The 18584-nt window shown below is 40.9% G+C and overlaps 1 protein-coding gene across 10 annotated transcripts in view; it reads right to left on the reverse strand.

Moving 5' to 3' along the window:
• The window catches only part of LOC109935897 (heparan-sulfate 6-O-sulfotransferase 1-like), a 310111-nt gene that overhangs the window by 217090 nt on the left and 74437 nt on the right, over positions 1-18584 (reverse strand). For 3 of the 10 annotated variants that reach the window (XR_007263503.1, XR_007263505.1, XR_007263504.1), the window contains exon 2: positions 14484-15578. The exons of 6 other annotated variants lie outside the window; for them this stretch is intronic. Coding sequence is in view for 1 of the 4 variants with exons in the window: in XM_048604343.1 (XP_048460300.1) it covers positions 18307-18338 (32 nt within the window). In the remaining 3 variants the exon portion in view is untranslated. Of the gene's footprint in view, positions 1-14483; positions 15579-18306; positions 18369-18584 lie in introns of those variants that run through there. One more of the 10 variants, XM_048604343.1, reaches the window with a different exon arrangement.

The raw sequence follows: 18584 nt of genomic DNA on the forward strand, positions 1-18584 counted from the left end.
GAAGATAGTTGGAGGTGGTGCAGATGAAAGACTAGACAGAAGAACATTGCAGATATCCTGTGCAAAACCAAAGACTGCTCTCACGATGCAATGATCAACTTAAAGTCACATTTAAAATGGATGATTGCTTCCAAAGAGCAGAAAGACAGAACGCTGAGAAAATCACCTCAACCATTACAGTTCATGTGAGATATTGGGCTATGCAGTTTTGTTTCATGTGGTTTCACTGCGTAAAGGCACATGGCATTTTCTGCAAAGGAACAACGAGCTTTGGTGGGCATTTTATGAAGCAGCGCAACGTGAGCTAAACCACTATTTTAAAATTTTCAATGAAGAGTGAAGTTAGGATGGAGATTCCCTATAGCTACCCGACTGATGGTGTGCACACCTGGAATGCACGGACTTTTCTTCTGTAACATTTCTGGGCCACCAGAAACTTTGCGAGTTTGTCAGCTTTTCTAAGTTTCTCTCAACCTGTGTGGCCATTTCCAGCTTGTCTTGACCCATCTTTTGCTCGTACACTTGATCCACTATCATCTCTGTGGCTGTGAACCATCATCGGTCCTGCCCTTTTGTACCTGCTACCCCATTTACTTTAAGGCTGTTCATCTACAGCATCTTCCAGAAAGATCAACAACCTTAACTCAAATTCCCTCTATACAGAGAGCTGCTGAGCTCTTCCAGAAACTTCTGCTTTTAATGTCAATTTGGAATCGTGAATTTGAACTGACACTTGATTGAACTGCCTTACAGAGCTGACTGGCTTACTCCTGTCCCTGTATTTTTCTGATTATTCAAGGTATTAGAATGCAAAACATGATATTCTGGATGTTTTACTTACCTGAATCACAAAACCATGAGTATAAAACCCTGACTTTACACTTGCGCAGGCATGGCAGCATAAAGGGATAAAGGTAAAAACAGTAAATGGAACTACATCAAAATCGTTTCAAAAATGGCTGCCCACTGACAACATAGACTAAGAGATATTATTCACAATATTATTTATTTTTGATTTTCACTATCAGGATATGGGAGTCACTTGCTGGGCTAGCACTTATTGTCCATCCCTAGTTGCCCTTCTGAAGGTGGTAATGTGTTACCTACCTGAAATGCTGCAGTCCATGTGCTGTAGGCAAACTCACAGTGATGGCAGGGAGAGAGTTCTGGAATGCTGACCCAGTGACACTGAAGCAACAGTAATGGGAACTTGCAGGCAGTAGTGTTTCAATGTATCTGCTGCCCTTCTAAATGGTAGTAGTCATGGGTTTGAAAAGTGCTCTCTAAGGAGCCTTTGTGAATTTCTGCAGTGAATCTTAGAGATAGTCCACATTGCTGCTACTGCTCATCGGTGTTAGAGCGAGTGACTATTTAAGGATCTGGTGCTAATCCAGTGGCTGCTTTGACTGGAATGATGTCAAGTTTAAGTTTCATTGGAGCTGCAAATGGGGAGTATTCCATCACGCTCTGACTTGTGCTTTGTAGATGGTGAATAGCCTTTCAAGGAGTTGGGAGGTGAGTTACGCACTGCGAGATTACTAGCTTTGATCTGCTGTAGTGCTTATTAGACTAGTTTAGTTTCTGTTCAATTGTAACCACAAGGATATCGAAAGGGCGGGATTCAGTGATGTTAACGCCATAATCTCAGTAAGTTTGGGCCCCTGAGCATAAAGAAAAGCATAACATTCTCAGCTTGACTTGGTATTAAACTCTTGATCCAAGGGGTGGAAGGACAGACCATTGCATCAACTAGTCTCCTCGCCACTGGGCTTTTAAGAATGTTGATGTTACTTGGAATGTGGCTTCATCCACGTCAAGTCAGCGATCACTAGGATCAAGTGTCAGGAGCCAGACAAACCCAGAGAATTCCGACATTAGGATCAAAGCAGTGTACTTATAAACAGGACCATCTGCAAGTGAGAATCTGGGAGGGCCAAAAGGTCCTAGGAGACCATGAAAACAATTCAAGACTAAACAAAAGGACACTGCAATCAGTGGTGAGACCTTTCCAAAGGAAAACTACACTGTTTTTCAACTATGCAGATCACCAACAGTTGGATATTGCAAATTGCTACCCAATCTTGTTTGGTGCAAAAGTCTTCTTCACAATGAATAGCTGGTCATTCAACTGAACTTTACAGGAGCTCCCTCCAGAAACCAGTGCCAGTTTATTGAAAATGGGGGGAAAATGGTTTGGATTTTAATGAAGAATGCTGTTGATAGTAGGGAACTAAAGGAGAAAGCTACTGATGTGACTGGGGTGAACGCAATCTCCTCTGCTCCTGCAACCTCTGGCTACTGACACAGATGACTTACGGCTATTAAAGAGATATAACCTTGCTGCTGTTTGACAGATGAGAGAACCACAGGCTTTAATTACACAGGTATATGCTAACAAAAAGACTTCAAAAATCTTTCTTCTGACGGGCAGGCAGAAGATCATTCTTCTGATGGCCTAAGGTAATAGATTTTCTCTAGAGAAAGCTAATGAAACCAATTATTTAATTGTGTTCCTTAAAAGTGCATGTCATAATTTGGGCTTTTTTCTCTCTTATTATTATTGCCAGGCTCAGTTCCTTTAGGGCTCAGAAACTCAAGTGTGTTGAAGTAATTCATGCAATAAAGACTTGGGAAAAAAAAATCTGCTGCTGCTGCTTGGATTCTAAATTTTATCGAGTCTATTAAATTTGGATCTGAGCATATTCATGTACTTGGCACAAATTTATTATTGGCCTGAAACTTTAAATGAGCAGCCGAGTAAGCGCACTAAGCAGTGGTGCCCAACAATCTCAGCTGTAGCAGAGACCACTGAAGTTAGTGGCTGTTACTTTTGCCATCAGAAGCAGTGTCACTGCAGTGAAGACCATGGAACTTTGGCCTCCGCTAAAGGCACCACATCAATGCAGTCTGGGCTGGCCCTTGAGAACACCCTTCAGCTGTGGGCAGAGGAAACCAATATGGCCTACTGTTGACTGAAAGGCTTGCATCTCCTTTTACACTACCTGTTTTGTTAGTCCAGTCCATTCGATGCCATCAAGCACATTTCTGCACTTATCAAAGTGAATGGCATGGCAAACATCTAAATAATTGCAAATGTACCAGCCTACTGCTGAATTAAAACACTGTTGGAAACCATTCTGCAATATCGATGGGACTGCAGAAGAATTATTTATTCCAAACTAATACATGTTTGCCTCTAAAAGCCAAGACTAAGAGAAGATGACTTGTCTGAGTTAACAAAAATACAAAGCATGAACTTAAATCTCTTTATTTCTGCACAAGCCAGTTATAGTCAGGCAGGCAACAATATTCACAACACCCTTTAAGGCTTGCTATTCAATGTTATCAAATATCAAGTTATTCTCGCTGCTTCTAAAAGTTGAGCATGTCTATGATGCGGTTTTTTTTTTGACTCAAATGGAATCCATGAAATCTCTGCCTCCCTTCCCTGCGATTTGTCTGATGCACGTCACTGTGACTGTTTCATGTTGTGTTTCACACTATTTTCTGTGATACATTCGAATTCCTTTCAACGTAACATGCCCAGCAGTTGGGCAGATTTTCCATAACTTTATTGCTTTGGCATTTCCATGCAAGTTACTGTGGGAGCATGGGTTTGGAATTATGCAAAGTTTCCACGAGTGTAACGGCATATATAGCCAGCAAATAATTTTCCAACTCTTCCAATATGACCCCTTCACCACCACTGCCCCCTCCCTGTAATTTATCTGTGTTCATCTCACCATGTCTTCTGCAGGGGCACAGGCCTTGCACATGAGCACCCCACACCTTCAAACACAACAATGGGCATTCCTCCTAGGAACCGCAGAATCAAAGCAACAAACAGCTGGCCTGTCCTGAACAAGATAAAAGGATACCGGATGAATTACAGCCCTGCCTGCTGCTGTTGTTTACAAACTGCCTTCCAAAGGGAAGCCATGATGTGGAGATGCTGGTGTTGGACTGGGGTGGACAAGGTCAGAAATCACATGGCACCACGTTATAGTCCAACAGGTTTATTTCAAATGTTTCAAATAAATAATTCAGCAAGCCAGTGAAAAGCTCAAACAGTCATTAGCATGGGTCTTGGTGCATGTGAGATTAACACCAAAGATCCCTAATGCAAATTATACCAAGGTCTGCACGTATCTCACATAATTTGGCTTTGTATTTTTTACTCATAGTCACCCCTTCAATTGTGCCATGCTTGAAATGCATGATGAATAAACCAGCTAAGCTTGCAAGTTTGCATCAGCATTGCAACTGGTGTTGGAGGATGTGGGGGTGGGGTTTGATTTTAGACTGTGCAACTACAGATCAATCGGTGTTGTCACCTTATGGGACTAAATTAAATTGTGTTTTTGACAGGTGAGGGCTTTGTAAAGGACACGGTCTTTATGGAAGGGCAGGATTTCTATTAAAAAACCTCTCATTTTAAAAAAAAAATTTGAAGGAAACCTCTCAACTTTTCCCTTGATCAACAAAAGTAATTGCTATGCCCCCTGAACATTGCACAGAGCCAATTCAGGGAGCAGCTGAGTCACAATCAATGACAAAGTCCCCCATTTGTCCTCTATGTTCTTTTACGTGTGTTGATCTTAGCTGGAACAACAGACTGGACATTAAAAGTAACCCAGACAGAGAAGTCAGAAAGGAGAGAACAGAGAGAAAAAAATTTCACAGTTAAACACTGCATTGAATCCTTTCATTCAACTGTATTGAATACTTCTCATCTATACTCTCTCTTCTTGTGATACCAGATATGATTAAGTGAAATTTAAGGGAAATTAAACCATCTTTTTATTCCTTGGGACTGCAATTTTGCAATCACTTTCTCTAAAACGTTTTATGAAATGGACCTGCAGAGCAGCTTCTGCTTTCACTGCAGCATTTCAATCTGGTTAACAGGGGCAGCTGAGCTCGAGTTGCCACCGTCACAGATTTAAAACCATTGGGTGTTTTTTTTTATATATGACAAGCAAAGGCATTCAACCTCCCAACGATCCTGTGCAGTTTCAAAAGGCTTTGTTCAAACCTGCAGTCTCTGCTCAAATCCCTTCTGAAGGAATTTGAACAGCCCAGTACAGCTGTCAGATTTGCTCTTGTTTTCAACGGCACAGTATTCAGATAAAGAATAAAATTTTGGCTGATCCTGAATTTAACTGATCGCACCATTAGTGCCAATCTCACAGCAGGGAACTTGGTCCAGATAGCACTCCTGCTGGCTGAGAAAGGGGCCCATAGCTTAAAACTGCTTTCACGCACATTAATACCCTACTCAGAATAACCAGTGGAAAAAAAAATCCCCTGTTGATGGACTCCTAGGGCACGTCTGACTCTAAAGTAGTCTGCACAATGACAACTTCTGTGAAAATGTGGGGAGGGGAGTCGGCAGTGGGAGAAAATAACTCACACTTGGCTTGTGAGCGACAGCAGACAATAGCTTGATCCTGGGACATCTATGCTTTCAGGCATTTACTGCTTAAGGAATCAAAACCTTCCCACTCAGTTAGATTCTGAATCATGAATTCAATTGCATTTGCTAAAAAAAACTTTTAAATAGTTTATTGTATTTTTTTTAACATTAAAAAAAACCACAGGCAAAACATTTCTCAGTACTCGTCTTCAGGCCCAAGTTCTGCATTTTGATGCAGTAAAATACTAACGTGAATGTCTTGCACTGTCAAATATGTTCATATGCTTGGTATTTGATCTGTTTAAGCCAGTCAAACATTTATCCCTTTGGATAGCTCTCTTACACTGCTGGTTCCATTTTCTGAATCAAAGCACACATTCGGAATCCCCCTGTCAGCCTTTCTGTAGCTCAGCATGTTTCAAGTTATCAGTTTAAGAAACTAAAACACAAGGTCAGTAAAGGGAAAAGGAGGTAAAAGTGGGTTCAGCATTAATTTTTATTTATTGAAACATTTTGTACCTGACAGTTCATTGCAGCATAACCTAGGTTCAAGCCCAACAACAGCTTTAATTTATGTAATATCTCTAATGTAATGAAATGGCTGAAGAAGTTTCATCCGAGCATTACTAAGCATAATTTGACACTAAGTTACAAAAGGAGATACAGTGGGACATGATTAATAGCTTGGTCAATTAGGTATGTTTTAAAACTGAGAGAAGGGGAGAGAGTTGGAGAGAGAGAAAGAGAGAGAGAGAGGGCTTTAGGGAAAGAATCACAGAGCTTATGACACAATTAAAACAGCAGACCATGCTGAGGCCAGAACTGGAGGAGCATCAGGATTTCATAATGTTTTAAGATTGGAAAGGAAAGGATGAGGACAGGGAGGGATTCAGAAATAAAGATGAGAATTATAAAACTGGAGTGTTACTGAAGTGGGAGCCAATGTAGTGCAGCCAACAAAGGGCCGATGGCTGAATGGGACTTGGTGCAAGTTGATGACAGCAGGGTTTTGCATGAGCTCCAGTATATAGGTAAAAGCTGGAAGGCAGATCAGAAAAACATTAGAATTGTCAAGTCTGGAGGTAATACAAGCTTGGATGAGAGCTTCAGCAGCACATGATGAGTGAAAAGCAAAGCCACACCATGTAACCAAGGTTGATAGAAGCATACTTGTTGGCACAGTGGCTCAGTGGTTAGCACTGCTGCCTCACGGCGCTAGGGACCTGGGTTCATTTCCCCCCTCGGGTGACTATCTGTGTGGCGTTTGCATATTCTCCCTGTGTCTGCGTGGGTTTCCTTCCGGTTTCCTCCCACAGTCCAAAGATGTGCAGGTTAGGTGGACTGGCCATGCTAAATTGCCTGTTGTGTTCAGGGATGTGTAGATTAGGTGGGTTATAGGGGGATGGGTCTGGGGGGGATGCTCCAAGGGTCAGTGTGGACTTGATGGGCCGAAGGGCCTGTTTCTACACTATCGGGATTCTGTGATTGTGTAGGTATGTACTTGGAAATTCATCTCAGGATTGAATTCACAACCAAGATTTTGAATTATCTCATTGAGATTTAGATGGTTGCAAAAGAGCTGCACAGAGTTATGGTAAGCAAAGAGACAGTGTGCTGGAGAGAATTGCTTTGGTCTTCCCGATCATTACTTCAAAGAAATGACTGACAGTACTCATTGCTGGATGAGCATTCTGAGAATTTAGGGATAGTGGAGGACATTAGAAGAGGTGGTTGGGGAGTCAAGCTGATTGTAATCATGATGATTCTCTGGTTATAAATGAATTTAGGAATGGATCAAAGTGAATGCAGTTCCACTCATCTCGAATATAAAGACTCTACCTTTTTCATTTTTAAGCATTTTTGATTGTGGACTGAAATGGGAAAAGGACTACTTCAAAACAAATGCTTTTGGAAAGCGTTTCTGTACTTTTTACAAGCGAGTTATCTGACACTCATTCCAAGTGCCTTTTAGACTGCTGTTTGTTCAAACAGTGGGGGACGTTACCAGAGATGAGGCAGAGCAAGGAGTGTGTACAAAGGGAGATTCGGCTGGCAACAAGTAGCTGATGGGTTTGGAAAATGTCAATGACAAAGACTATCTGCCTACCAACAACCGTGCGATTGAATACCTGGCAGCCAAACAGCTTGTGGGTGTGAATGTTTGGGTTAGAGCTACTGGACCTCCAGAAAGGAAGAAGCTGTGTTTTGTTTCGCTCGGAGAAACCACCCAAATTTGACGAAAGCCATGTTTATTTTTCCTCATCAGATGCTGTAAACGGTGGCCCTTAACCAATAAGTCGAAGATATTACAAGGGTGAACCAGTCACTTTATACCTTCTGCAAGCAAGTGAACATACTCAGTGAAGGAAAATCGAGCAGCAGCAAGTCCTTTCATGTGTAAAGAGACATCTCAGCTAAACCTGTAGGCAGGGACCATTAAACTGCTTCCAGTTCCTTTCATCTGTCCAGAACACTACATTTATTTTTCCCTGTCTGTACACATATGTAGAGGGGGAGATTATCTGTGGTTTAGCATTCTAACTAGTAAACTTATGCATTGTTTGTTCATTATTATTTGTTTATAGTTAGAATCTATTTATTTGTAAATAATGGTGAATCTTGTTAAGTACATAAACTTGGTCCATGCTTTCTATTGACCTGGGTCCAAAAGATAAATAATATTTGGAGAACTTTGCAGGCAGTTTTAAACTATTTGATGTTTGCAATAAATCTGAGAATACTGGGGCTTGATTTCCAGTACACTGCCCCAGTGAGGTGTAGCATGGAAGACAGTGAAGAGGAATTGGAGGATTAAAGATGTGATGGGATGGGCCAGCAATTATCTGCCCTTCAGAAGGTGATGATGAGCTAACTTCTTAAACCGCTATAGTCCATGTGCTATAGGTAGCTCCACAATGCTGTAAGGACGGAGCTCCTGCACTTTGACCCAGTGATATAGGATCTCTTTTTGACATTAATAACAGTTAGTTATGCTGTGTAGAGTCACTTATTCTTGCAGGTTTTACCCATCACTCTATTTCAGTCAGGCTGTGCCACTGAGACTTTGTTCTAATAACACAATCTAAAGTGTGACACTTCCTGAAAGCTCAACATTTGAAACTTTGCAGCTAGATCTTGAGAGAGCAAATGTTACACATAAGAGATTTAGTTCTGAATAGCACAGCCAGTACTGCACCAAAATTACAGCCATGCAACTCTGCCTGCACATGGATTTGCAAGATTTAGTTCCAGGATGAAGCTGCCAAGACAGAGAGAACAGAGACGTGAGAGCTCCCTGGAATAACCCTGCCACGAGCTCCATCCTGGAGCCCTCAAGTATTAAAGATGGATTTCACTTTCAACTATTAATATAAATATTGGAGAGTGAAAACACAACTGATTGATTGGATGGATTAAAACTTTCAAGAAAATGCCCAGCAATTACTACAGTTATTACCAAAACACACTGCTGTCATCACTGCAGTGCACTCACTGGCCAACAAGTAGTCATTGGGAATATCTGCTTTTTAAATCAGTAGCAATGGTCAGCACTTAACTTCTTTGAAGCTTTGCAGAAGGAGATGGTAGATCTTGTTGAATGCTTCCCCAAATAGACAATGGAAAGTTATTTCACAGAACGCGTCCTTGTCCAAACTGACAAAGAAACACGAGGATGTAGTTTAGCTGGTGGTGAGGAAGACACTGTCCTCCAATTCCTTCTAGTATGCACCTTTGCAAAGAAGGTTTGGAGGAAGAGGCAGTGTTTTTCAACAAGGCCGATCCCAAACTCTTCCATGATGCAGAACTCTACGTTCTGCTCCCTGGGACATATTCTGATTCAAACGTCATCTGCACCTGGAAGACCATCAACTTGGTGAAAGACTCTCATTGGCTGCCAGAGGCTTGCTGGTCTTTCAGAAAAAGAAGATCTTTCCTACGAGAATTTGCAGATGAATACATTCCGAGGCCCAGGCCTATGTATTGCAGGACACACTAAAGCTTGGGGCAGCTGTTGCAGAAACCCAATGGAAGGTCGCACCCTCGGACCTTTTAGCCACAGTGTATCGAGAGGCTGTTAACTTACAGAAGCCCTCAGGCAGTATATTTGCCAGTGACTGTATCTATGTGAAATATCACAGGTATTACAATTGGACTGAGGCAATTAGGATTGCAACAAGTTCAATGGAGTAAAGTTGTATTTTGTTGCATTTTCCACAATGTCCAATTTGAAACTTGTTAGAATACATATTTTGATATGTTATCAACAAGGTTTATCAATACGGGAAGCATGTTGGCTCAGTGGCTTACACTGCTGCCTCACAGCACCAGGGACCCTGGTTCGATTCCAGCCTCAGGTGACTGTCTGTTGTTTGCACATTCTCTCCGTGTCTGCGTGGGTTTTCTCCAGTTTCCTCCCATGGTCCAAACATGTGCTGGTTAGGTGGATTAGCCATGCTAAATTGCACAGAGTGTTCAGGGATGTGCAGGTTAGGTGGATTGGTCATGGGAAATGCAGGGCTGCTGGGGTAGGGTACGGGGTGTGGATCTGGGTAGGATGCTGTTCGGAGGGTCAGTGTGAACTCGATGGGCCGAATGGCTTTATTCCACACTGTAGAGATGCTATGATTCTATATCCTTTACAAACAATAATAGTTGCTTTCAAAAACCGAAACACTTCATCTCAACTGCTTGCAGTCCAACAGCAGAAACGGTGATTCAGAAAGGAAGTAGGGTTTGAGTACACAAGATGTGTGGACATCACACCAGGGTGTGGGGAAAGGATGGCTGAAGAACAGAGACACGAGAAGTGCATTTACTGACTGAAAGAGGTAAATGTCGGCATGAAGGAGGAGGAGTTGCAGTATAAGAAAAACACAAAATGCGCTACTTCAAAGACGACTCAGGGGAGATTGAATCACTCTGAATGTAATTAAATCAAGGAAACACGGGGAAAAAAAACTGCTGATGGGAATTTGCTGCAGTACATTAGAGTTACTTTTATTCCACAAGGGATTGAGGAAGACATTCAGCACAAGTTGTATATTAATAAGGAGGGATGTTTTGGCAGTGGTGGGGAATGGATTTTAAACATCCAAATATCTAATGGAGTACAGGCAAGGCTAGTTCTGAAAAGAGTCTTTAATTTCTGGATGCACCGAGGGACTGTTGCATGAATCAACATCTCAGACAAGAAGTGAAGGCTTGATCAAACATGGAACAGGAAAATATTGAGTAGGAAGTTCTGTGGGCGAGCAACTGGGGAGTAGCGAACAGAAAGTCAGATGGTTCAGGATAGGGAACGGGAAAGTAAAGAAAACAGATCAACATAAGTACTAGGTTGAGTGCTAGTGAAATGGATTAGTCTCGAGAATTCAATGGAAAAATGTGTGGATAATAGGCAAGATAACTGAAGCTGTTAGAATAAAGGAAAGACAATCATGTTTTAATAAGTGACTATAACAAAGGATGGGAAAAACTAAATACAAGGTAAAGTTCGGACGACACAAAAACATTTAAAAAATAAAAGCAATGAAACAGATTATAGAATGGTTCAGAAGACGACAAAAAGAAGTTTGTCATGCCAACGACAGCAGTATCACGCTGATGTTTCAGAGCTGAACTCGGTATGTCTACTTGGAGTGGTGACTTTTCCTGAATAAAAGTGTCGGACATCCTCAGAGCCTCAATGGGACCTATACCAGCTCAGTGACATTGACTCCACTGACGCTCATTTCAGACATAATGGAAACATTTCCACAAGTAACTGGGGAACTCTGCCAGACATGCCCCTTGATATGAGGAGGCTGATGCCCCAGTGCTGTACACTCTGCCTTAAATGCACTAGAATTTAAAGCTATACAGCGTCAAGGGACAACCCCAAATTCTTCCTCCAAAAGCTCAGGTCTTATCATAGAATCCCTTCAGTGTGGAAACAGGCCCTTCAGCCCAACAAGTCCATGCCAAGCATCCCACCCAGACCCATCCCCCTCTAACCCACCTAATCTACACACCTCTAACGCTACAGACAATTTAGCATGGCCAATCCACCTAACCTGCACATCTTTGGACTGTGGGAGGAAACCGGAGCACCTGGAAGAAACCCATGCAGACACATGGAAAATATGCAAACCCCACACAGAAAGTTGCCTGAGGGTGGAATCGAACCCGGGTCCCTGGCGCTGTGAGGCAGCAGTGTGTCACCTCACGATCCTACCTTGCACTTGGCTGAGAGAGACTGGCATTGTTAAAGTCTGCATTTAATACCATTATGAAAGTAATAATGAACACTACACATGGCCAGTACAGCACAAGGTATTTATATAAAACATGATTTTCTGTCTGAGAATTTGAAGGTATATAGTGCACGATACAATGGACTTTTGAACAAAGAAATCACGATACAGACCTCCCAAATCAGAGTTGCAGAAATAATATGAGAGAATTTCAATTTCAAAATTCAATATAACTAAATCCATAGAAGCAAACAAAAGAACAACAGTGTAGGCTTCAACTTTTCAATGTTATTTGACCTATGCTTTTCCCGAGACTGCAGTTCAACACAGCAGTTAAATATGTCACTCAAGTCTTTTGAGACTTCAGGTATCGAGCCCTGAGCATAGGAGCATAAAAATCGTACACATTTCTTCTCTGCTAATATCCACAGCTTTATCAATAGCCCATCCAAAGTAAAAAAGTAGCTGGGAGCACAACTCCTACAGGAGTCACCGTGATAAATAGAATCACCTTGAACACTTTATTTCAGATTTTAGGTCAGTACAAAGTGGCTTTAGCTGAAACACTGAAGCTAAACTTGTGCAAGATAAATCACGTGTTTCAGTGTCTCCAAAGCTAAGCAGGGCCTCACTTTTGCAAGAAAAACAAAGAGCTAGAAAATCTCAGGAGATATGGCAGTATCTGTAGACTGAAAAACTGAGTGGACATTACATCTCTTCTTTGGAACTGGATTTTCTCCACTTTTGTTCTCATTAGGTCAGGCCCAGACTCCAGATTTTATCAGAGTTCATACACGTCTGCTGATGAAACATCTTGTGCAAGCTCCCGCCCAAGCTACTTATCATCCAACTTGGAAAGCTATTACCATATTGCTGGGTCAAAATCCTGGAACACCTTTCCTATCAGCACTATGGGTGTCCCTGCACCACATGGGCTACAGTAGTTCAAGCTTCTTGGAGACAATTAGTGATGGGCAATAAATGCTGACCCCTCCATTGACATTGGAACTCATTGAAAAATTTAAGGTAAAATAAAAATAATGTTCACCCATCACTCTTGCACTCAGTGAGCCATATTAGATCTTGGTTAAGCAGATTTTAAAATTCCCACCCTTGCTGCCAACTCCCTCTGAGACCACTAAATAAAAACCGAAAGGACTGCAGATGTTCCCATCAACAGTCCCCATTAACAACTATTCACCCTCCCAGTCTGATCGTTAAAGACTCCTTTGTCTGTCCAACTGTCTTTCTCTCTCTTTGAGCTCTATCCTATCGTTTACTCCCTACCCCACCCACCTCCCTATTTTCTGCATATAAACTGACACTTTCCCAGCCACTATCAATTCTGAGGAAGGGTCACCGGACCCGAAACGTTCACATCACCCCCAGACATCTGGTCTCCTCAAAATCGGGCCTTTTGAGCATTCCCCATTTTAAATGCGCCACCAATGAAGGCCATGCTTTCAGTTGCCTCGATTCCCAACCAATAAAGGTCACACCTTTAAGTCATTCGTTAAAGCCGACCCATTTGAACAAATATTTGCTCATCTGCTCTAACATTGACCTCAATGGCAGAGTGCCACATTTTGTTTGGTAACACTCCTGAAAAGCACTTTGGACATTATTATATTCACTACAACATTGGTGAAAAGAAAGGCTTGAATTTACGTCAGACTTTTTGTGACCTCACATTATCCCACAGCACTTTACAACTTATGAAATACCTGTAAGGTCTATTCACAGTTGAACATTGGAAATGCAACGGCAATTATGTGTACAATAAGTTGCCAAAATACACAATGAAATAAATGAGAGGATCAGCTGGCTCTTGCGGTTCTAATTGAGAGATAAATATTGGCCAGAACATTGGGGAACTCTCCTGTCCTTCAAATAGTATTCTAGGATCGTCTAAGAGGGCAGATGGAGCATCATGTGAAACATGGCATTTCCGCCAAAGCAGCATTCTCTCAGTGTTGTACTGGAGAATTAGGCTAGATGGTATTCTCAAATTGCTAGAGGGTAGCCTATATTTGCATGCCTATTAACTCGTCAAATTGACGCCATGCCATCAAAACAGTTACCACATACTGTATAATTTAATCTTAAAGCATACCTAAACCCATCTGCAATGATCACTTTTGAGCCTCCTGGATAGCTGCTATCCCAACACACCACTGAACCTGAACTGTTCATTTATCAAGTCATGAAGTGGTTGCAACAGGGACAAGTAAGGGTTTGGATCATCATCTATCTTGCATCAACACAATCTCCAAGCCAATGTTTATGCCAATTAGTTACTGTTATGTACGTTAAATTAAACAAATTGAATCAAATTAAATTAAATTACAACAGAACTGTTGGTAATGACTACGACTGAGAGTCCTTCACTACAGCTAAAAGGCGATGGAAAAGCTATCTCAGATCAGTAGCCACTGCAGCCTGTAGAAGCACCACTATTTTGAACAAAACCAGTTTCTCGCTTCAAGGAAGATAAAGGAATAACATTTGGAACTTGTGGGCTCTTATTATATTACTTACAGTTAAAAAAAACAGGTATCAATGATTCTTTTAATTCCTTTGATTTTGTCACAGGGCCCATCTGATAATTTTCAATTCTACAATGTGGTACAAATGGAATTAACTCAATTTCACTCCACGCAGATGCTGCCCTGACCTGCTGAATATTTCCAGTATTATTTCTAGGATTGAACAGAGATCAGACTTTTTGCCAGCTGTCTCCAATTGATTTTCAATCTGCTGTACAAAACAACAAAACCTTCCAGAACAAATAGCCAGCCAACACATAGAATACATGGTCATTTTTATGCCACAGCACAGACCCAAATATTAAGAAGAGTAATTAAATACAGGAAATTGACTTGAAACATGAATTCTGTTCCTCTCCCCGCAATTGCTGCATTTCCAGCATTTTCTGCTTTTGTTGTGGAATTTCTGGCATCCACAGTATTTTGCTTTTCCAATGGTACCAACCTGGTTCTACAGGGAACTAGACAGTTTTGTTCTTTCCCACTTGAAAGTGACTTTGTACTTACCTGTGAATATCAAGACCAATCTTCCATTGTGTGACTGGAATGTAACTTCAAACCTGAAGCAAGGCCACAATGGCAATACCTAACAATGTAGAACTTGTTTACAGAAGTTGAGGCAGTCAAGAGTATTCTTAAAGGCTTCTAAATGCTGAGAGCAGTGATTTCCTTTGTTCACTAAGTTTTAGTGCATCCAATCGCTGGGCTATTTTCACAATTATGATCCAAATGATGCAAACTTTGCTAATGGATTTGAACAGAAATTTTTTTTATTTCATGAAAAACTTACTGCTCTTCTAATTTTAATTTTATTTTCTTTTTAATGTAATATTACATCCATGATTAGTGACTATATCCGGATTCAGATTGATTTCCCTTTTGTGCACTCCACTTAAAGTATCTATTATAGCATTGAATTTTCTTCGATCATTTGGTAGGAAAACAAGAAGGAAAAGCAAGGACTTCATAAATTTTCAGGAAATGACTTCCTTCATTCATTGGAAAATAAACTGGAACAGCTCAAAAGTTTACAAAAAAAGCAGGCGAAAGTAGAAGCAACATCGCTGATCTACAGAGAGAAGGCTGAGTTAATGTTTTGGGTCCAGTCACCCTTTTTCAAAGCTGAACAAGAACTTCGGTTCTGAAGGATGACCACTAGACCGAAATGTTAACTTCGGTTCCTAAGGATGACCACGAGACCGAAATGTTAACTTCGTTTTCTGTCCACAGATGCTGCCGGAGCTGCTTTATTTTTCCAGCAATTTCTGTTTTTGTTCCTGATTTCCAACATGTGCAGTTCGTTGGTTTTTTTTGCTTGTCTATTTCAACTGAACCACATGATAGACATTTTAAGTTGGAGAATATTCAATAACTCTCTCCTTCCTACAGTGGATCCAAAAAGGGAAAGATAAAGATGTCAGTGTAATATTCAAAAGCGAACGAGAAAGGGTGAGAATGAGAGTGAACAGAAGGAAAAAGGCCACCAGAAAACTTAACAAAGTAACGGACTCTTTTTAAAGCTGCAATCCCTGAGGTGAATCGAGCAACATCCTAATGTCCTGCTGTCAAAATAATATTTAAAGCCATTTTAAGACATCTTGAATGTCTCCTTGAATTTACATTATGGTATTCATGTGATATTTATTGTCCCCAAAGTATATCTTTGTGTTCTGAATGAAGCCAAATGAAGACCTTGAGAATTAAATGACCCACTGATTGGCAAAATTTTCACTCCGGAGCGATAATTTGAGGCTGGGCAAGGTTTGTTTTCTTATACTGATTTTTTTCTTGTAATGATTTAGGTCTGAATTAGACTGTGCATCTCTCCAAAGTCATTGCAACTCAAGGAAAAGATCACTGAATTATTTATATAAATTAAGCAGAAACTGAATTTTGCAATAGTTTAAAAAACATTGAGCTGGAAGGTCACTTATCACACAAGTTATCACACTGATAACAGTGACCACTTCCCCACATCAATAGAAACATAGAAGACAGGGGCAGGAGGAGGCCATTCGACCCTTCGAGCCTGCTCCACCATTCTTCACGATCCTGGTTGATCGTCCAACTTTAATAGCCTAATCCTGCTTTCTCCCCATAACCATTGATTCCATTCGCCCCAAGTGCTATATCTAGTCGTCTCTTGAATACATTCAATGTCTTGGTATCAACTACTTCCTGCGGTAATGAATTCCACAGGCTCACCACTCCTTATCTCCGTCCTAAATTGTCTCCCCCAAATCCTCATACTGTGACCCCCGGTTCTGGATACACCCACCATCGGAAACATCTGCCCTGCATCTACCCTGTCCAGTCCTGTGCTAGCTTTCTTGTTCCTCGAGTGTACCTAAACAAAAGCTGGTTCTTTTAGGTTGCACAGAACATAATGGATTCTCATGTGCTCCCATCAAGTATTTTACTTTCTCATTTGCTAAAAAACTGATTTCTGTACCTCAACATAACGAGCAAATTGTTCTGTGTATGTTTACAATTAGGGTTAGGGTCAGGATTAGGATTAAGATTTGTATTAATGCAGGAATTTTTGTATCATTTAAAATCAGCTTAGGTTGGTAGATTGATTGATTTGACGTGATTTGAAATGTGTTTGTTTACAGTAACTCTATTTTCAGGTGTATTGATCAAACTGCACCATATTCCCTCGTTCAAAACATCAAGAAATTATTTTCCAAAGTATTTTTAAAAAATTCCATTTGAAAATGCTGCCAAATTCCTAGCTCTTCGCAGATTTTGTGTTCAACATTATCTAAATGAGTTAAGAGTAGAAACTTGAGGAAAACAAATACTGGTCTAAAAAGGCTCATTTACGCCAGAATCATCAAATGCACTCAAGGTACTGAACACTTTGCTCGTCTGTTCCTTAGATTTGTTGGCCCAGAAAATAAACTCCAATTGAAATAACAAATTATGAACTTGCTAAAATAAGAAACAAGATCCACAACAACCAGGGGCAAATTTTTTCAACATTTAAACCTGCACATGCTTCCAGGAATATTGCAACAAATATTTGTTCATCTCACAGTCTATAATCAAAACGTATAGAGACTTCATTAAATACATGTATGAACGTAAATTCTTGAAAACATGGTAATAACACACACCAAACAAGCCACGTACTTAAAACACTGTGCAGAGTGTTTCTTAAGGTTGTTTTTCTCAAATAAATACAAAGGCACTTTTCCAAAATAAAATTAACTTATAAACAGCTGAAGCCTTGGACATTCCCCTCTTGCTCTAAAGGAAAGCCCTCAGCATTGGTCCCTATGCATCAACACTGTGCCAGGTTTTGATCCTTGATCCATGCTGAAAAAAATCAGGGATTGTACCGAATGCCACAGTGCCCCTCTTGTTAGGAAGGGACAAGTGACGCTTGTTAGAGAGTGCTGGTGCGCTGCAATCATCTCCATGTTTAGATGGTTAACCAGCATGCACCAACATAGTTCACTTATAGTCAATGGCTTCTTAGATGAGGCGGGAAGGAAACAGAGAGAGTCCAGCAAAGGTTCACCAGACTGATTCCTGAGACGGCAGGTCTGACATATGAAGAAAGATTGGATAAAATCCTAATGGGACTAGACAGGCTATGAATGTTCCCGACATTGGGAAAGTCCACAACTAGGAGTCACAGTGTAAGGATAAGGCTATTTAGGACTGAGATGAGTAAGACTTCCTTCAGTCAGAGATTTGGGAACTTGTGGAATTATCTACCACAGAAAGATGTTGGGGCCAATTCATTAGATATATTCAAGAGGAAGCTGGATGTGGCTCTTGCGGCCAAAGGGATCAAGGGGGATGGAGAGAAAGCAGGAGTGGGGTACTGAAATCGCATGATCAGCCATGATTACATTGAATAGTGTTGCAGGCTCAAAGGGCTGAATGGAATCCATCCCCCAAGAAACCATGACTCACGTATTAAGAGCTGAGGGTGTCAAGGGGAGGAAAGGTCATAGTTTTGCTGAGATACCTTGCACTATTTGATAACAATGATGTTAAAATATTATTTTTAGACCTTTATTTTAAATAGATTATTTTTGTGCATCTGTCCCCTTAGCACTGATTTCAGGAAAAGGAATGGAGTTTAAATTAAACATACCTGAAATGAGCGAGTGAGGATACATGCAACATTGTGGAAGATCAGCAACATCAGTCATCAGTAGGAACCGAGAAGAGAGAAAAATGCAACAATTAGAAAATGCAAACTGGACACAATTCAATGCATTCCTTTAGGGCATTCTATCTGTATTGTAGGGTGGTCGTTCAGTATTCAATGGTGTAATTGTACTCCTCTGGCTTAGAGGCAGGAGTAGGCCATTCAGCCCTTTGAGCCTTCTTCACCATTCAATAAATTCATGGTTGATCTGGTGGTTGTCT

The sequence above is a fragment of the Rhincodon typus genome, chromosome 13, assembly GCF_021869965.1.
Source record: "Rhincodon typus isolate 14 chromosome 13, sRhiTyp1.1, whole genome shotgun sequence".
Taxonomy (NCBI): Eukaryota; Metazoa; Chordata; class Chondrichthyes; order Orectolobiformes; family Rhincodontidae; genus Rhincodon; species Rhincodon typus.